The sequence below is a fragment of the Pelmatolapia mariae genome, linkage group LG15 (assembly GCF_036321145.2).
Source record: "Pelmatolapia mariae isolate MD_Pm_ZW linkage group LG15, Pm_UMD_F_2, whole genome shotgun sequence".
NCBI lineage: Eukaryota > Metazoa > Chordata > Actinopteri > Cichliformes > Cichlidae > Pelmatolapia > Pelmatolapia mariae.
In genome coordinates, this window is record NC_086240.1 from 15,122,700 (window position 1) to 15,143,972 (window position 21,273).

General features: G+C 39.6%; 1 protein-coding gene across 1 annotated transcript; it reads left to right on the forward strand.

Annotated features, from left to right (window-relative positions):
- The first annotated feature begins 5,925 nt into the window (after window positions 1-5,925).
- LOC134643423 (single-minded homolog 1-like) lies at window positions 5,926-14,203 on the forward strand. Its single transcript, XM_063495775.1, has 11 exons — window positions 5,926-6,100; window positions 7,802-7,884; window positions 8,004-8,093; window positions 8,269-8,377; window positions 8,677-8,762; window positions 9,171-9,370; window positions 9,617-9,723; window positions 9,933-10,080; window positions 12,450-12,606; window positions 12,700-13,087; window positions 13,461-14,203. Exons 1-11 carry the CDS (start codon window positions 5,926-5,928, stop codon window positions 14,201-14,203), a joined length of 2,286 nt encoding a protein of 761 aa, XP_063351845.1.
- Window positions 14,204-21,273: the final 7,070 nt, after the last annotated feature.

Sequence of the window (21,273 nt, forward strand, 5' to 3'; positions counted from 1 at the left end):
ATAAAAAGGCTTAAAGAAGTGTTCAGAACTGGTTAAAAAAGGTAGTAAAATTAACTTTTACCAAAACTTAGTAAAACAATAAATCCAGAACCTACTGCCAAGAGAACACCAAAAGAAAGCTAGCATACGCACAGATAAGATGGAGATAGGGCAAAATGATGGGAAAGCATAGTTCCCATAAGACAGAATGGAATAATTTGTTTATTTATTTTATAAAGAAAACTGTTTTCATTTAGATCAAATCCTAGTCACACTCCATTAGCTCCATCTGTGGGTTGTTTCTGTTTTTCTTCCACTTTGGCAATGATGACAAGAACGCCCAAGAGGAAAGTCTTTCTTTCCCCAGACACTCATCACCTAGAGAAAGAGAGTGAGAGCTCATGGAAGGATCAATGTGTCTGCACAGGAAACTGTGTAATGTTAATCACAACTTTAATTTGGGCTGAATTAGCATTTTGATGAACTTGTGGGGCTGACTCGTGTACTCTAAGCACCTTCAAATGCAACACGCACGGAGGAAATGGCAGTGTGGTTAATTAACGCTCGCACACAGCAGATGGGCTCAGTGAAGGGCCTGGCAGAAAGAGACACAGAGAGGGAGAATTGATCAGAAAAAGTCACTGTTAATGGGAGAAAAAGAATCAAATATAAAATTTGCCACCATCTAGCTCCAAATAAAATGGCTGCTTCAGAACCAACAGCTAAAGATGGCGGGGAGTACTAAATAACATTTCAGTCTTTTAAGGAAAACAGAACACAAAGAGTCAGTAATAGCTTACAGAAAACACAACTGGCAAATCTTGGTCAAACATGCAGCCTGTTTACATATGCCCAGCCGTTTCAATCTCTGAGCACAGAGTGTAACTCAACATGGTGCCCAAGTCTCATTGCCTTGCACTCATTCTGTGAAGTCTTTTACTAACACATTTAGAATTGACTATTTTGAGCTCTCCTTTTTCTTTTTAACGTCTCGTTGCCATGCTTCCTATTTCTTATCGGTTTCATATCATTTCCTGAATTTTCTTTGCATTTTTTTATGTCTCCCACAAATAGACGTTAGCTCTTCTATCATTTTCATTCCCTATAAATAATCCAAACTCTGACTCTACGGTGTCAATTATATATCAATCAAACTGCTGTGCATGGGAGAAATGTGTAAGTTACAGTTGTAGTCAGCATAAAGCTGCTATTAGATTACTAGGATCTGAATAATAATTTGTTGGAGTTTCGAATGTTTAAATGAGCATTTTTAAAAAATATTATTGTAGATTATTTTTCGAGGCAAACATTTTAGATATTTTTGACTGGTGTAAACTTTTAGGTTCATATTGTTTTGAAAATATTGTCTATCTACACAATTACCATTCATTTAAAGAGAAATTACAACATTTAAAACTCAAGACGAAGCAACGTTTTGACCAAATTAAAATTAATGAATTCATTTTCTCCCGGTGGTTACTAACTGTTTGTCTTCCAGGTTTGATTTAGGTTATTTTCTCGCTTGATTTGAAAATCAATTTTCAGAAAGCTGTTAAAAGGGGAAAAAAAACGTCCCCAGTGAAATCCATCTATTATCCAGAGCAGTTAGTTTTTCTCAGAAGATATGTTGATGTAAATCTGAAGAGCATGCCAAAGTGTATTTTCAGGGTGGTCGTGGGGGTAGGGGGGCAGATAACCACACCTACAGCCAATTTGGAATAACCTAACCCCACAAACTGCATGTCTTTCCACTGTGGGAAGAAGTATCTGGAGATCATCCATGCAGACAACACAGAATGGCCCTGGCCAGATGGTGGATTTGAACCCAGGACCTACCTTTATATAAACTATATCACATCATACATATGAAACCTTATTAACCTAAGAAGCTCTGCATCATATAATACAAAGTCTTTCCTTCTTCATCATAAATATTTGTGTATAAATATTGGGACTTTTTCTCAAAGTAATGAGTTATGTTTTCATAATTTTGACTTGTAATCCAATAAAAAGCTATAATATTATAAATAATAATAAATAAATATCATGTCAGTAATTACTATGTGAATTCATTTTTTGTCAGTTGACAAAAACAGGCTTCTATACCAAAGGCATCTGTGCAAACTTTAGTAAATTGTCTCAATAGATGTCACTTTAGTCAGGATTGGTTGTGATAAAGTAGATTATATTAAACAGATAGTGGAGGATTGCATGGTAAATCTACCTGCATGGCTACAGGTATCTCAAGAGCTGAGTGAGAGAGTGCTTTGCATTGACGTTAGTTTATGATACCCTACTCAAAAACTGATCCCGATCGTGAAAGTGAAAGTGTTCTCAGTGTCATTAGATTTGACTACATGAAATGAAGCACCAAAGTCCTCACTGAGAAACACTGACAGGTAGCACTTGTCTAGTCACCTTCTTCTCACCTTTTCCTGGAATCCTTTTTCCAAAACAACCTTCACTAACCTGCCCTCCCTCTCTCAGTTTTTTTTCCTGCAGTGGAGAACTTCAGGCCTGGCTTCCCACAGAGAAGAATGATTTGTAAAATCACAATAAAAATGGAAAGGCGAGTGAGACTTGGGTGGCAGTGAGGAGGGGTTGGAAGGACAGCAAAGCGAGATCCCCTGTTGTGATGGCCTGTGGTGGGGCATTAACAGGATGTCCAGGCAGGCTAAATCTTCTACCAGCCGCTCAGAACTCATACCCTCGGAGAAATTCCCAATCCCTGACAGGTTGTCACTGCAGAGGAGCATACAGAGAGGTGCCTTGTGTTTGATTTATAGAATATTTTTTGAATGTTTTCAGTTTGTAACAATGTGTTTAAACACCAAATTAGACGACTGTGGAATTCACATCATTTCCATGGAAGTGTGAAGAGATTACACCATGGTGATCTCTGTCCTTTGGATGATATCCAAATAATGGGGAAAAAAATGAAAAGCCAATGATGGGGGTATTTTGAAGGAACGCCTCATTTTTATTATTATAAGATGGACAGGATGCAGTGAAATGGTGTTTAGTTTAAAGAGATGCGCCATAATGAGAGGGAAATAGAATAGGTATGGCCTTGTAGGGATGATAATGAGATCGGGAGAAGCCAGGTAGATAGAAACACCATCCTCTGTTGTCACCCTCCAAGCACCCACTCACCCATCCCCACGCACAAAAGCAAGGAGACAGATATATCTGTTCCCAGGCAGCAGGAGAGTCTCCAATTACGGCAGGATGCAGCATCAATTTGAGGGCTAATTATGTGCGTAATGAGCTCACCGTCATGCGTCCGCGCCCCCGACACCGAGCCCGCTGCTCTAACCAACCTCCCCCCATCCACACGCTCCTTCCTTTCACACCCCCATCTCTCCCTCCTCCATGTGAGCGCCCGGTAACTAATTAAAAAACTACATGCGCCGCGGCGTCTTCATCTGATTCACACCATGGAAATTAATCCTCAGATAAACGTGTTTGACGGACACCCAACCACTGCACGAGCCCTGGACGCGTCGCACCGCTCTCTCAGCCGGGTGTAAACTGTTTTGTATCTGTCTTTTTGTCTTCTTTTTTTTTAAAAAAATAATAATAATCCTGCCTCCGAAATAGCTCACGAAACAACTGGTTAACAGATCATAAATAACATCCAGTCCACTGGTTTATGTGCAAAAACTCGTACTCATGCAAAAGACTTAAGATTTAGAATCTAGAGTACACGACTGACTACACCGAGGGACATGTGGACTTTGTTTATTTTTTATTTTTTTGTAGCCGATGCCTGTGTTAATATTGCAAGTATACCTCTTAAAGCAGAGAACTAAAAAAAATCTGCATCCGCAGGGAAACAATCCAGCAGACAGCTAGGGGGAAATTAGTCAAAAACAAAAACTGAAGAGAGGGTATAATTTAGCCTGTTGATTTAAATATAACTAGAATATATTATATATTAAGAGCATTCCTATGATGCTAAAACAAAAAAAAGGTCGATGGTAAGAATGTGGGGTCTATTTATTAGACAGCGGGATGAGCACAAGCAGAACATCAAGTGATTCTGTCAAACAGCAATACCGTGATATTTGTTTATTGTTTTCTGCCGTGGCTCCCTGTATTGCTAAAACCTAAAAGCTTTATTTATCTGCCCCCCCCCCCCCCCCCCCCCCAATCGAAATCCATATTGTGAAAAAATTTGACCACTGAATGAAAAGAAATGCAGCCGGATTGAAAAAAATAAAATAAGAATATCTCCAATATTTTCTAAAAGAAATAATTGCAGTTCCTCTGAGTAAACTAACACCCGTATTGATTTTCATTGTCCCCCAAATTGCCCCATACATTCTGTTCTGTACCATCTAATGAAAGGTGTTTCGTGATTTGTGCAGCATAATTGTGGAAATAATGCATGTTCTTCCTGGAGGATTATTTTATTTTCTGTTGTTTTCCATCACCGTGTGAGAGTCTTTAAAGATTTTAATTACCCTCTCACCTGTTAACATTCCCCTGCTATTTATGCAGGTTTATTTATTTATTTCAGCTTGATCCATGATCTCCAGGCTAATGACAAAAACACAACAGGATCACATTTAAGCTCACTTCGGGCACGGCCAAGTGCTACGCATACCTAAATCGTCGCCCACTGTAAGTGTCCAATCGCGTAATGACTTGTAACGCTTCCACCCAATCACGAGGAAGCAAGAAAACAATGGGCGGGTCTCGAGCTGCTCCAGAGAGGGACATTGAGATAGTTGAGGAGAGGAGGTTTGCTGGGCATGAATGCCACTCGTTGCGTGTCCCTATAATTTGGAGAGGTGTATGCAGCGCACGGCCCGTTCGCCTTTCCAGGTGGAAATCCAGGAGGAGCTGAGAACAATTTTAACTGGGAGGACTGGTGAACCCGGTTCAGGACAGGTGAAATTCCCAGCAGGCTGCTTTGAGACTCAGGATCGATTCAGATGTAGGGAAATACCCAACAGCGTATCTCTGCTCGGGTAGGAACACTACAAATACATGCATCTAAACAAATCTAAAAACTAATGATCCTTTTAATATGTTTTTAAACTTTCTTTAAAGAAGTAAACGAGGAAAAAGAATCGAGCACCGAGTTGTCTCTGCCAACGCAGTTGCACACGTTTCAGGAATTGTGTTGGGTCAAATGTCATTTCCTCGATACTCCTTCAGGGATCAGCAGCATAACGGCTTGTTTTATCACTCCCAAAATAATAACAGAAAATGCAACGTGCAGAATTAGTTTACTGCATCTTACCGTTAGATTTTTTTAATGTTATGGTCTAGTTGCGGTCAGTACAGATATCTCTGTTGAGCAGCTGTTTACCAAAATCTTGTCATCTTTTCAGAAAATGAAATCACATATACGTAATGTAATAGCGTCGCGTTCATATTGCATTACATTTTTTCTGTATTGTTTATATCATTTTTTTCAGAGGTTGTTGCTTTTGTTTGTGATACTGTGGCAAACGCATCGTATCCTGGCTCTAGATCTGTTAAAAACATAAATCTGACTTTGACTGATGATTGACGTATACGATTATTTTTGCTGTTATTCCAGAGTCACCTCTATGTGCAATACAAGCCTTCCTCAGACAAACAACACAGTTATTCACACTCATTCTTTGTTTTGCAGGTCATGGATGAAGGCCAGTGGCTACACCAAGGAGGTTTAACTACAACCAGTTGAATTATCACAGACTCAGATCACTCATTTGGGAGATCACAGGGATATTCCCACCCTTTGGATTCATCTTGTCATACAACCCCCCCCCCCCCCCCCCCCCCCCCAAAAAAAAAACAACAACAACAACAACAACAAAAACATTTTTTTTTTGCAGTTGAAAAAAATATACAATGAAAAACGAAGCAAAGCGAGAGGAGTCGGTCATACTGCTGATTTGAACGAGCGAACCATCCGACAAGTTAAGGATATAAAGAAAAGGCGCCGACATGAAGGAGAAATCCAAAACGGCTGCAAGGACTAGACGGGAAAAGGAAAACAGTGAATTCTATGAACTGGCTAAAATGTTGCCTTTACCGTCGGCCATCACATCCCAGTTAGACAAAGCCTCCATAATAAGACTGACAACAAGTTACCTGAAGATGAGAATTGTTTTCCCCCAGGGTGAGCACCTAGCCAATGTGCACTCTTCACTGCTTGCTTATTTATTTATTTGTGTTGGATTTTTTTTTCATCTACACGTTTTTGCGATCTTTTCATTAACTTTATTTCATTAACTAAAAATAATTATATCTCTTCTTTGATCAACTTATCTGCAGAATTTTACGAATGAAGGGAAACGCATGGGGAGTGAGAGGAGATTTTTACTAATATAGTAATATAATAGTAATAATAGTAAACTGGAATTACTTCTACACAACCTAATATAATTATATTTTAGGAAAAAATAAATAAACATGACTACTTTAAAAATCTGCATATTTTTAGGATTGTCACTCGGTCGGTTAGTGCAAAAAAGAGAGAGAGAGAGAACGGAATAAGTATACTTCTGTTAGTCTGTTAATAATTAACAGATTAAACACATAAAACTTAGTGTTCAGTATAAGTTAGAAAGTAGGGTGTAATTAGAACACACAGGTTCTCTTCAAGTCCTACAGAAACGTTACAGGAATATTCCCACAATTCCTCGTGGGTCGTCAGGGAGTCTGTTCAGATGCTTTATGATGCTTTTTAATTCCGTATAACCAAATGAGACGATCTGCCAACGTCTCTGCAGGTCCACTAGTCTGCGTGACTGAGAGGAAGAGTCGCCAATTAGAAAAAGCACCTGCGAGGCTTATAATCACCTAAAGCACATATAATCTTACCCAGCTTCTGCGGTGTGATAACAAAATGCTGGATGCAAAATGTCTCCCAAATACCCAGCTCGCGTTTTTCTTTTTAATCTTTTCATTGTTTGATGGAAGCAGCTTAAAAAATAAAATGAAAGAAAGAAAGAACATGTACACACACACACACACACACACACACACACATACATACATATATATATATATATATATATATATATATATATATATATACATATATATATATATATATATATGTGTGTGTGTGTGTGTGTGTGTGTGTGTGTACATGTAAAAAAAAAATTAACACAGCCCCTCATCTGGTAGATTGATGTTAGTCTGCATGTCCCACCGACACTGAAGACCTATTTTCATTTTCATTTACACATTTACAGCAGGGGAGACGGACACCTAATTTACTTATGATACCCGAGCTCCACGACATTTCTGATGGAACTGAATAAATTTGATGAGTAGCACAAGATAGCATACAGGCTATCGTGGGATATACCAGGCAAAAATGCACAAATGAACATTTTTTGTCACATTTTAGGGAGGAAAAAAACATCATCATCATCAACAACAACAACAACAACAACAATAACAACAACAACAACAATAACAATAATAATATTAATAATAATAATGATAATAATAATAATAATATCTCTGCACGTGTGGGTTTATGCCTCCAGGGAGACTGTACAGCATGCAGGAAGGGACAAATTTTCAGTACTGTGGAGAGGAATAAATGCTTTAACTGTAAATTGGCCCTTTAAATAGGAGCTCCTAGCTTCTTGATTCCTGTGTGTGTGTGTGTGTGTCCTACTTTTCCCTTTATGCTAAACGAATAATAATAATAATAATAATAATAATAATAATAATAATAATAATAATAAAAATAATAATAATAATAATAATGATTTAAGCTCAACAAAAAAAAATACTATATATATTTCTATTTAATTTCAAAGTCATGCAGCAGCCAAACACCGTTATTTCGCTCTCTCTCCAGGTCTGGGTGAAGCTTGGGGTCACTCAAGTCGAACGAGATCCTTGGACAACATTGGACGAGAGCTGGGATCTCATTTACTGCAGGTATTTAGGCTGTTTTTAATATTATTAAAGGTACTGATCTGCAGCCAAAGAACATGGTCGACCCGGGTTTGTGAATTAACACGGAGAAGTGACGGCAGCCTTTCGTTTATTATTTGCAGACGTTGGACGGATTCATCTTCGTCGTGGCCCCAGATGGGAAGATAATGTACATTTCAGAGACAGCGTCGGTCCATTTAGGACTGTCTCAGGTTCGTTTCTGTGATCATTACATATATATATATATTTCCTTTCAGACGTTTTTTTCCTCCGTATTTATTATTCATAAAGCATCGTCTGAAAATTAACGCGATACCCATGCGCAGATAAAATACATTATCCACCAGGAAGCTTTTACCCGTTAATTACCTGAGTTATTCTCAACAGGTAGAGTTGACTGGGAACAGTATTTATGAATATGTCCATCCTGCCGACCACGATGAGATGACAGCTGTCCTCACCCCACATCAGCCCTATCACACACATTTCGTGCAAGGTACAGAACGACGCCTTCAGGCTCCACATATGCACATGTTATGTCATTTAGCATTTTCTATTTAATGATAGTGTTGCACTTTGTAGTGTCAGCATAATTAGCATATGATAAAAAAAAAATGCAATGAACGCGCGTAATATACGCGGATGGAATTTACGCAATAGCTTGCGCCTGTGCCTGTGTTTTTTCCTTGCAGGATAAATTTTAACGCCGTAAAACCCTATTATTTTATTTTTTCAATTATTATTGTTATTATTATTATACGAGAATTTAATAGCAAAGTGTTTGACCTCTTTCAGAATATGAAGTGGAACGCTCTTTCTTTTTGCGGATGAAATGTGTGCTGGCAAAAAGAAACGCGGGGCTTACCAGTGGTGGATACAAGGTAGGCAGTGCTAGTAAACAAAGAGTGTTTTGTTCTTTTTATTTATTAACAATAACGATAATGGTATTATAAAAATTATTTCCCATTAATAAATATAGCAAGTGAATAAGAAAAAATGGTCACAAATATTAAAATTACTTTATACCTTTTTTTCTAACCAGGAAAAGTTTTAGCCTATTCTTGCAGTTTAATGTAATTGTGTCAGGCTGTTCCAACAGTTTTATTATCATTTGATTATATTGTTATAACATTGTATTTTGATATAAATTACATTATGCTACCTGCTTCTGAAATGCATCACATAAATCATAAAGCTGACTACTGTTCTTGTGAAATGGAATTTTAAGAAATTTCATTATTAAATGTAATTTCCAATTTAGCTGTTATCATGTATATGCTTTACGATAGGTGATCCACTGCAGTGGCTACCTGAAGATCCGTCAGTACAGTTTGGACATGTCACCTTTTGAAGGATGCTACCAGAATGTGGGCTTGGTGGCCGTGGGTCACTCTCTGCCTCCCAGCGCCGTGACTGAGATCAAACTGCACAGTAACATGTTCATGTTCAGAGCCAGCTTGGACATGAAGCTCATCTTCCTGGACTCCAGGTACTAATCAAGACTTTGTTCTATGCGTTGTATTCTTTTCCCTTTAGGTGTTTTTGAGTTTGTTTCTATTTTAATTGTACTGTGTGGTTGGCAAACGTTGTGTGAAGTCTATGCATTTTCATTTGGAAGGGGAAGCAAGTTAAAAAAGAAGCTCCTGGAGCTAAAATTGCCTGTGAAAACCGAAGCACAGAAAAATGAAATATCCCTGAATTAGCTGCTTATTTTAACTCCTGAATTTCTCCCCAGGGTAGCTGAGCTGACAGGTTATGAGCCCCAGGACCTCATTGAGAAAACGCTGTACCATCATGTCCACAGCTGTGACATCTTCCACCTCCGCTGTGCACACCACCTCTGTGAGTTACAAGTGTGTTCATTTATGCCTTTACAACAGGCTGCTTGACCTTCTCTTGTTATGCAGCAACTGCTCAGGCAACCTGCTGCAGCCACCATGTGCAGGCAATCACACGTCTCCCACATGCACGCACACACACAAAAAAGAAAACGTGCAACTTGTTAAACATGTTAATCTCTGCTGTCTGTGTGTTTCTTTTATCTCCTGCAGTGCTGGTAAAAGGCCAAGTCACAACTAAGTACTATCGGTTCCTTGCCAAACACGGCGGCTGGGTCTGGGTCCAAAGTTATGCCACTATCGTCCACAATAGCCGATCCTCAAGGCCTCACTGTATCGTCAGCGTCAACTATGTCCTCACGTAAGTGTAAATAACGATTTCCATCCTAAAATCAGAGGGAAACTTTTGTTTTAACAGATACTTAATAATTGATTTCAAAATAATTTAAAAAGTATGCTCTTTTGAGACAGTTAAATCTATAATTTGTGCTGATGGCTGCAATTATACTGTAGCTGCACGGTCATTGTAAAACAAGGTTGCAGCACTACTCCGGTCTAAATAAGAATGCCCTTTTAATAGAAATGGCACTGTGGGAATAACACTGAATATTTTACTTGTATAATCATATCATGCACTCTTATGATCTGTACTTGAAGCTCACTCTGTGATATGATGGGTCTTTTTCTCCTGGAGAATTCCTTCTCTTTATCCCTCCATAGTCTCTCTGTACAAATCCACCAAATACAGAGGTTGCAGGACTCAGGCAGCTGTGTGTTATGAGAGAACAAAGCACACTAAGGCCCTTTGAGACAGCAAGACAAACATCGGGGTTCAACCCCATCAAAAACCTCTACTGCCACCATCGATCTGCAGTCTAAGGAAAGCAAAATCGATCAAACGGTGAACTAGGAATCAATAGCTATCTCATAGCTGTAACACATGTTGGATTTTCCTTGTTTGGTTGATCCACATGTCGTTTTTTTCCTGTGTGTGTGTAAGTGCATGTGATGGAGAGTTTGCGCAAGTCTGTACGTGCATGTATGCATATGGCTGCACTCCACCTATTGATTTCTTCAATGCAGTAAGGCGAAAACAAAGTAACTACATTAAAATGACAGAGAATTTCCAAGTGAATAATCAAGTCCAACACAGAAGTATCTGAAAGTCCAAGAGGCAAAGTGGAAAAAAACAAACAACTACTTAAAAAAAAACAGCAATTCAATCACCTTGGCATGGCAGCGTTTCAGCCCAACAAGAATCCATTAATAAATTATGTTTGGAAGTTGGCTGGTGGCATATTTCAGACGTGAGGTGCTCTGACATTGACCCCTGAGGTGGAATTCGGCTAACACAGCTGAGTTTGCACAAAGGCCCAACATTATTGGCTCAGACATAAGTCAGCCAGGGCACAGATAGGATGCACAACCGGCTACCACAACTATACCTGCAAGAGCAAATAACACTCAGACTGTGCACTGGCTATCCAAACATAGCCTTTCGCCTGCAGTGTTGTACATAAGGAATGGGTCATATTTAGAGTCATATTGAAGAGGCTGGCTGTACAGGGTCAGGGATGGGCCACAAGGTTTAAAATGCCAGACAGCTGCTATTACATACTGTTGATGTGATAAGTTAAGAATAGGCTCATGTTTGCTGAACACTTGACACACGAGCCTTTTTCACTCCCTCGATGGTGACAATTGCATTGAGTTCAGCCGCAGTACAGTGGGTTAAAATGTCAAAGATAGCACACAAGTTACATGTTTGAAATCTGCAACATTCAAAAGTAAATAAAAAAAAACTGGGTGCATTTAGAGGAAATTGATTGAATAGATAATACTTATAAGTGTAAATATGTTTCTGGCGTGTGTTTACTCTCGGTGCATTCTTTCCATATTCTCAGAATGTTTGTGGTTAAAAAAAAAGAAAAAGAATGATTAACTTTTTTCTGGGTGTTTGTTAATAATCTCAGAAGCTGAGAGCTTATAATCTTAAAGTTCCCTTATATGCTGTATTCACTTAAAGTTGTACTTAAATCCTTTTTATAAAGCCTGACCCAATCTAAGTCTGACCATCTATCTATATTCAACATTAGCCAAGGAGTGTGCTTTAGACTAATTAGTAATTATGCTGCTTGTGCAATGCTAAAATCAAAATGGTCAGAAAGAGAACATGCTTCAAGTATATATGATGAAAATAGCCTAAAGGTTTGGGGAATTCTGGATTAACTACAGAAACACGAGCTAGCTTGAAAAAATAAAAGTAAAACTGGGTCAAAAATGTTCTGTGTGTTTGGTTAGGTCACTGTGAAGAACCACCTCAGTAACCTGCAGCTCATAGTGCATAAAATAATTTGAACCCACAGCAAAGTTCAAAGATGCATGCATGTTAAAAGAAAGCTAGGGATCCGAGGTGATCTCTGAGGTTGTACATGCTAACATCAGCATTCTAAGGACTCGCAGTAATAGTACTAACATGATGTCAGCACTAAAAAGAAAACCTCATGGTGAGTGGTGATGAATTTGGTTTTGGTGGCGCTTGGTGGTGATAAATAAGTAAAGGGATCACTTGGCAGAGTCCTGTGGAGCCCATGAATTTCACAGCAATTCACTGTTATAGATATGTTATTCTGAGCATGATCTTGCAAGACTATAAAAAACATCACAAAATGGAAGTTTAAGTTAAACTATTTTGTTTATCTCTAACATGCATTTTATGTGTTTTAAAAGGGACACTGAGTATAAAGGAATGCAGCTGTCTTTGGATCAAATGAGCCCCAGCAAGCCAGCCTTTCCCTACGCTGACAGTCACAGTGAAGACAGAAAGAGCACCAAGTCACGTCTGACCCAGTCCAAGGCCAAAGCCAGAGTGTCACCCTACCCACAGGTAATTGTTTTTTAGAGCTAAGTCAATTAGGGAAGCTTGCTGTGGATTCAAATCAAAAACTCCCAGAACTGTGATTTTCTTGTTTCTGTCCAGCAATTTTCAGCTTTCAATCCAGAGCGTTCAGAGTCTGACCAAGACAGTCAGTGGGGAGGGAGCCCACTGACAGACTCTGCCTCTCCTCAGCTGTTGGATCCCAGTGAAGCTACGGAGGCTTCTTGTGCCTACAGATTGTATCCAGAATCGGGTTCCCTGTGCTACGGCCTGGGTCTATCAGAAGAAGATCTTGCCCATGCCCAAACGCATCCTCACACCACCACCTGTGATCGTGTTCGATGCCAGAGTGGCCGCTACTTCCTGGGAACCCCCCAGTCGGGAAGAGAGATGTGGTGGGACACCACACGCTCCGTTCTCTCGTTGCCAAAATTCTCAGTGGACAACAGCGAAGGCTACGAAATAACATCCTACCATGGCGCCATTCACGGTGAGGTGTTAGGGTTGAGACCACAACCATCTGTCTCTGAAAATAGTTCTGGCCTAGCTTCTCCTGGTAGCTGTTTTCCAAATGTTATTATGGGACATGCTAAGTTGTTTACACCGTCTCTTGCCAGTGTGCCGATTGCTACCATCTGTTCAAAAATTGCCCGCAATTGAAAGCCAAGTTATTTCACATTTCACGTCCTCAAACAGCAAAAAACCCCACTGTGCTTCAGCCAAAACACCCAGTCAGACCATGATGCTATAATGATATATGCATTTAAGGCAGAATTTTGCCCATTAACCACATGAGCATTTTAACAATGTGATATTCATTTATTCCATTGTTATCAAATCTGACCACTGATTTGCATTTATAGGACGGGGCCACTGGGATGAAGACAGCGTAGTGAGTTCACCTGACGGAGGTGGGTCCACCAGTGATTCGGGTGAGCGTTACCACGGTGACCAATTCCAAGCGAGCCCTCGAGAGCCCAGCAAGATGGAGACCCTGATCCGTGCCACACAGCAAATGATCAAAGAGGAGGAGAGCCGTCTACAGCAACACAAGATGCCACTGGATGTCTCGGGCCTCACCAAAACTCACAGTCCCTGTTTCACCTCCTCCCTACCCCATCACTCTCAGCTTACTATGCCCAGCGTGGTATGCCGTGGCCCCGGTGCCCCCAGCATCGACCTCCCTACTGAACGCCTCCATCACCGAGACAGCATTAAAGTTCTTGGCCCCAATGAAAATGATGAAAACACGACGAGTCCTGCTTCTTTGTCTCGTCTCAGCAGCCCCAGCTCTGACGGAATCCCCAGATCAGGCCTCTCCCTCACCAAAGACTACATGCAGACAGATATGTCCCCACACCCTCAACAACCCCAGGGAAGTCCGCTGATCTATCCAGCACAGGAGAGGCAGCCACTGGACAGGCAGGCGGCGTACGCCTTGACTGGGTACTCCCTTGAGCATCTGTATGATCCGGAGAGCTTGCGGAGTTACTCCAGCTTGGCCTGTGGAGGAGTGCAGTATGATGTGGCATCTCATGTGAGAATGCAGGCTGAACAAATACAGGGACATAAAACCACCTCAGTTATCATAACCAATGGAAGCTGACAATATCTGGTGAAGATTGAGCCAGCTGTCTAAAAGAGGACGTTACCATCCGTAGTGAGGTTGTAGGCATGTGCAACCAGGTGCTCCACACAAAAGCTGAGACACTGACAAAAGGATACAAGGAACCTGTGTGGGGCTGACTTGCCCTTGGCGATCCATTCAGCACAACTTGTGTTTGTCAGGCCTTTCTCTTTTCTTTGTCATTAGAGAAGTTTTTTTCCCCAAGACTCTAAGAAGCTAGTGTTCAGGAACTGACTTTTTGCATACTGCAAATGGAGAAAGTTTGCTCCATTACATAATATAACAGAGTTGTCTTAATGGCAGTAAACTAACTTTCCCTCCCTGCAAAAGCTGGTTAAACATCAATCCAGTGTTTCTATTCCAAACCTCTCATGCACCATTGGCCATGTTTGTTAACCTGACCTGTACATGATTTCCAAAGGCAGTAAGAAAATGTGTTGTTCCATAGCCGTTTCACCTGAAAACTCCAGAGCACAGACCATATTGTCTGACACGTGAAGTGCAACATGGAAAAGGCTATTGACTCACTATTGTAAGATGTCAGTGTTTCCTGGTATTTATTTGTCAGTGAGCTGTTTTTTGTATGTGTCATTATTTTCTGTCCAAGTAGAATATTTCACTGGTGGCATTAAATTAGTTTTGGTGTTTGGATCACACCATTATTACAATATTTAAAAAAAAAAAAAAAAAAAAACAAAGTGAAAAAACAGAAAGAGAAACATACCTCTGATATGGAAAAGCGCAAAATATCCAGGTCAACTTGAAACTGGTTTATGGAATATGTGAAATGCCCTCATTTAGTGTGCGAAAAGATGTTTCCAAACTCACTCATTTTTAATCTCCCCATGCCCTCTAAATATAGGCATTGTATATTTACTTGCAGTTTTAGCTATTAATGCTTACATATCAGAGTATGATTTCTTCTGTTTTTACATCACTTAACTTTTACCTGACCTATTAGCATATGTAAAATATGCAGTAAAAGTTTTTAAATTCTGTTCCACGCGTTGTAAAAATAACCGTGGATTAAGGCCACAGGTTGTGGCTGTTTTTTTTTCTTTATTTGTTTGTTTTTTTTAGAATTCTATGAAAACTTTTTTTTCAGACTTTTTTCTTAGAATTCCATTTTTTTCTCAGAACTCTAGAAAAAGAAAATCTAATATTCTGACAGAATTCCGAGGAAAAAACTGAAATCCTGGAGAAAAAAAAGTCATATTGTCATTGTTTTTCCCAGTGGCCCTAATCCTCTTCCTTAATTTTTAATTGTTTTGATTTGTTATGAGTTGTATTGAATGCTTCAAACATATCTTAAATAAGTTGAAAGTCTTTAGTTTCTTATTTAATTTATGATGTAAATATCAAACAAGGAACTTTTTGAACAGGAAACGACAAAATTATTTATTAATTGGTTTAAAAAGTCCTTAAATCTGAATACAGTTGTAAACATATATCTTTTGTCAGTGTTTTGTTGTATTTGTCAAATCTGTTTTGAATGAACTCACACACAAACTCAAACACGCAGACTCAAACACAATGCGGCTGCCTCAAAAAAAAAAAAATAGATACAGAAATGTACTGATACATAGTAGATCATAATAGATTAATTGCTGTGTATTTTTTATGTGGCTTTGATCTTTGTTTTCTTCTAATATTTTAGAAAAAGAAAATAAGGTAAAAAAATATAAAAGAATAAGTGCTGCTATTCTGTCTCCCTTTTCTTGCAATCACTGGAAGAGACCAAAAGTAGTAATGTGAAAATATAAACCTATAAATCCTGAATTTTAGTTTTTAAGCTAAATTTACTATAATAATCATAATACAAGGGTAGTATATTTTAAAGTAAATTACAACATCTGTATACCTGTTAAGAATCAATGTATATACATGTAGTGCAAAGACTCGGTTCACTGATGTGTTCAGACAACAATGAAGCTCTATTGCACACTTTGAATACCCGGTATCAGTCTTTGGCTACACTGACAATGTAGTTTTTCCATAAGATTCAATGACTGTAATGAAAAAAAGATTTGACTGATAATTATTCCAAACAGCTAGCATAAAAAAATCCTGAACACATTACAATGGCGAAGTAACTGCAGTTTGGAGCAGTTAAATTTGCACATTTAGCCTCTAACCTTTTCTCAGAGGTAATTCCTCTGTGGTGTATTTAATGAATGTATGTTGTTTAAATGTAGTTGGAGAGGTTGCCTGCCTGTCTTTCTGTCTGTCTGAGCTGACAAAGGACCTGGACACAGCCTGGGCCTGAATGGAGAACTTCCATCAGTTACTGCTGACGTGACTAACTGATGGTCTGCCAGATATCAGTGGTGCTGTCATTCCAAGAGGCAAAACCTTTATACCGCTTAGCTGCTGACATCATCAAGGTTTATGAACAGTGTGTGTGTGTGTGTGTGTGTGTGTGTGTGTGTATTTGTGTGAGTGAGCGTGTGTTTAGTGCTGAGATACGGCAATAATCAGAGGCCTTTTTTTCTCCTCCTGAATACTAGGAATTTTGCCTGATGTGCCCCGAAGGCTTTCACATGTAGAGTCGGTTACAAATGTGGCCAAACACTGGGCCTTTTGCCCAGACTTCGCACTCTTGCATACACCTCCCCAACTACCTCATACTTCCTCATCCAAGATCCTCTCAGTCTATAGAAAGTTAGAGCCCTGTAGACAGACTAAAAGTTAAGATGAAAACTGTAAGGTTGTGTGCAAGTGGAAAAAGAGTTTAAGAAAAAGAAACCAAAAAGGTAACAAGTAGAAACAGTGGAGAGAAGAAAGGTCATTTTGTGAAGGGAAAAAAATCAATGCCAAAATAAAACGAGGATTTCAGAGCTCTGCAAAAGTTTTACACTCAGTCTTTAAGTAAAAGTTCTGTAGAAAGGCTCCAAAACGGCTACGTTTTTAATTACATTGCATTATTTAATTATTGTTGATGAAATTATACATGAATCAAAGCTACCTGGATTTAACTTTTTTATAATGCATTCGCTTGTACATCTGCAGTTAAGGCAAGCACCACTTTACCACAATAAATTTACGTAAGCTTTTCTACAGTGAATTTAACTTCTTGTAATGTTTAATGGATACTTTACTAATGCTCTAGGACTTTTAGTTTGCCCAGTCAAGGTTGTCTCTAAAATATCAGAGTAGAGCTAGGAAGTGTTTGGTTAAAAGGGAACTAGTCAAAAATGTACTCAAGTATTTTGTTACTTTGCACCATTGTAGAATGGGAAAGACAAGAAGTGTGGAATTATCACAATTACAGAAGAGCTCATCCTTAAACTCTAACAGAGGAGACATTTTTTAGAAGTGACTCAAGGAGATGCTGGAGAATAGCAGATGTTACTCCTAGAATCAAATCAATCAGAAATATAACAAAGGATTGTATGACATCACTACAAAAACAGATGTCTTGCGTTAATCGCTTAGTCACTCTTAGGAACTCATCATAATGAACCGCGGTGCTGCAAAATTAAAGTATTTGCAGTTAATTTAACTATATGCTACTGCTAATAAAACACACAAGTGAATTAGCTTCGTTTGCACCATAAGGCATTAGCGGTTTGAGGAGATAAAGATGCCACCTATGTCATGTGGTTGCCTCTGTGTGGAGGTAAACCATAGAACCACAGGAGAAAGACCCCAAGGTTTCACAACTGCAGTGAAGGAGAAATGGATCCTAACTTCTCAAACGAACACAGAATACAAGAGTGCAGGTGGCAAGGTTCAGAATAGCCACTGACTGTCTACTTGATTGATTTCAGGCCCGGGATTGAGGCACAATTGCATATTCATGCATCAATTAAATTGTTCCTTCACCAGTGCCACCATAATTCATTGTGGCACTCCGTGAAAAGTCATCCTTATGAAACAGCTTCAGAACAGCACAAAGGAAACTGTTTCAACATGTTTTCTGTTCGTGTGTACTTTACGACCTTTCCAGTTTGAACTGACATCTTCTAATTGTTTAATTCCTGTCCTTCTCTGAAATCAGCTTGGAATTTATAACTTTTACATATCTTGCCTCAAAACACAGCTGCACAGTGTAAGAAATGCAAATGTTGTCTTGTGCATAAAAACATTTCCCACGGAGCCAAAGAAAAAAAAAAAAGAAAAACGCCCAATTCAGAGATTCCAAATGAGTCAATGAAGGACAAAGTAGCACAGGACCTGGGAAAATCACTCAACCAGGACTTTTAGTGACACCTCTACAGCAGACCGCGTTGCACCAACAAGACATTTAGATGTTCTGATTGGGTGGACCGGGATATTGAGGTCATCTGGTCGATCTGATTGGCTGAGCTAGAAAAGTGGAGAGGTCATTCTGTAAAGAGCAGAGGAAATAAGTTTTTCACTGTGGAGGCACCTGGATTTGGAATGCTGCTTGGAAATCGTGCCCAATTAGAGTGTACACAATGTACTTTACATGACGACAGTGCGATCATTACATTCATTTAGATGTAAATGTCATCAAGCTCCATAGTTTAAAAGTTAGACATAAAATGATGAGAGAAAAAAGTCAACAAGTAGTTTAAAAGAATATCCATTCCTAGTTAAAATCTGAAGTTTTGCTTTTAATCGCTTTGTAATCTGTCCTTTTAGTGTGTGAGCACCTGGATGCTGAATGCACTACAATGCGTTTTAGACAACAATATAGCGCTCTGTCATAAATGAGTCTAAAAATTCATGAATTCGTTTTTCCCTCTATAATTGCTTTATAAAGTATTTTACATTTTTCCTTAATAATGTAGCTAAAAACTAAGTGACAAATTAATCTGGAGACAAGTACAATAGTTAACCGTGTACTGTCAATTAGTTACAGTGTTACGTAAAAGAACTGGACCATGTGACACTGCAATATGAACAATTCCTTTGTGCCTATATTGTTAGAAAACTATAAGAACATTTAAACACAAAAAGAGGAATGTGAAAGTCATAAAAACCGCCTTCATTTACACAAAACCAAAACAAAAAAATTCACTCTTAATTTAAAACCCACTAATCTCTCGGCAATGAGGCTATTAAAAAGACTACAAGTACAATATCTTGAGCCTCTACACACACACACACACACACACACACACACACACACACACACACACACACACACACATCACCGAGGCTCAGACAGTGTGAATCTAATGCCCTTCAATCCTGTGAATCCCTTTGTTCCCGATTTCATGCTTGATTTGCCCACAGCTTGAGTCTGGCTGGTATCAGCGCTCTTCTCACTGCTTTCACTCCTGCCAAATCCACAGAGCCACACCGGATCCATGTCTCCTCTCTCCCTCTCTGCTCTCGTCTGCCATTGTTCGTTCCAGCATCTCTGCAAAATGCTCAGCACATGCCAAGATGTTGTGTTTGTTTATTTGCATCCCGGTCCCTCTTGTAAACACCTTGCCAATCTGCCAAGATCGAATCAGAGCTATTTCTGATGGTAACAAATCATTTCACGTGATTTAAACCGTTGTTTATCCACTAGACATATATCTTTATTAAATGATTTCCTGTAGAGCTGCAAGGACAATCCCCTCCCCGGTGCATCACACTGCATGCACGATACAAATCGTTCACAGATCTTAAGATTGATTCAACACCTCTCACAAGAGGCCTTTCAGCCATTCTGTTTTGAAGTCTTCTGCTTCTAAAGCAGCACATCAGCTCGGCTCTTCTCCTACGATTCCTCCAGCACTCGTATTGAGCAGATATTGTGACAGCTGCGCGAGGGGGACAAGAGGGAGAGAGCAGAAGACGGACAAGGAGAAAGAAGGGGAAAGGAAAGAGCGAGGAGAGAGTCTCTAGAGAGAGGGTGCCAGTGCTCCACAGCTCCAAGTCACTGCTTGCATGCCAATGAGGAGATTCCCCTGCAGCAGCAGCAGCAGTGGCGGCAGTAGTAGTAGTGCAAAGCAGCAGGAAGGGCCGCTGCTGACACCGTACCACTATAGTCCTTGATAGTCACATTACACACTCCACACAAAGGAACTGAACACCAGATGGACTTTTGGAGCAAAATACCAAAATGAATGAATACCAAATCAAAGTTAGAGTAATGATGACAATATCGTGATATTATTATTGCAACTTTTGGTCCATTTTTAGTTTGAAACACATACATTTATGTAAAACCTTTAAAATGTTTCCATTTTGGTGATATTCCTATGTTTTGTAATGCATATCGTACAAAAGCAAAAGGACTGTTTTTGTTTGTTTTTTTTATTTTTTGTGAAAAAGGTCAGAGTCGCGTGGTATTAATAAAAATGCAGCAGACCTCAGCTACATTGTTCTCTGCTCTACTTTATCGGATTCTGCTGGTAAAGAAATTGGTTACTCCTGCCTCCTCCCAGTTGGGTTTATCTTTTTATCTTAAACTATAAGCAACAGAGACCAAAACCTGCTGTTCTGTGGCGACTGGTGGATTAGTGGACAGGTTCACAATTTGTCTCTCTTGAATTCACAGCCATCCTTTTGTCAGAAAAGATTACGCATTTGCGTCTGGACTGGAAATAGCACACTGTGATATAACGTTGCTTAGGTTTGGCCATTTAACTGCAAGAATGAGAGTAATACAAACTGCAAGATCCCCCACCAAGCTGGTTGACTAAAGGTATATTTTTTTTGGTTGAAGCAAATTTAAGAGGGTTTTTATTCAGATCTGTTCGTCACTCTTTATCGGTTTTCGCCAACAGATGAGAACACGAGTTACATCCGTAATCCTGGTGCTAACAGCAGCAGAGTGAGTAAGAGCATTAGCCCCCCCCCCCCCCCCCCCCCCCTTCCTCCCAAAGAAGAATTAATAACTAATTATGTCAGGTCACTCGTCCAGATGGTCCTATCAGATGGGCCCACTGTCTGAACCTCACCTCCAACAAGCACCTCTGACCCTGAGGACTGCATCACCCCTAGCAACATGGAGTCTGAGGCCTAAGCGGATGGAAAGATGGAATCAGGGGGTACATGAGCGTTTGGGGTACGCATAAAGAGGCGGTGGGGTGGGGTGGGGGGCACAAGTTGGGCGTGTCTGATCAGTGTTGGATGGCTGCCTT

Coding starts and splice junctions, on each gene's coding strand:
- LOC134643423 (XM_063495775.1), top strand. CDS start 5,926: ATGAAGGAGAAATCCAAAACGGCTGCAAGGACTAGACGGGAAAAGGAA. Junction 9,724..9,932: donor CCGCTGTGCACACCACCTCT/GTGAGTTACAAG, acceptor TATCTCCTGCAG/TGCTGGTAAAAGGCCAAGTC. Junction 10,081..12,449: donor AGCGTCAACTATGTCCTCAC/GTAAGTGTAAAT, acceptor GTGTTTTAAAAG/GGACACTGAGTATAAAGGAA.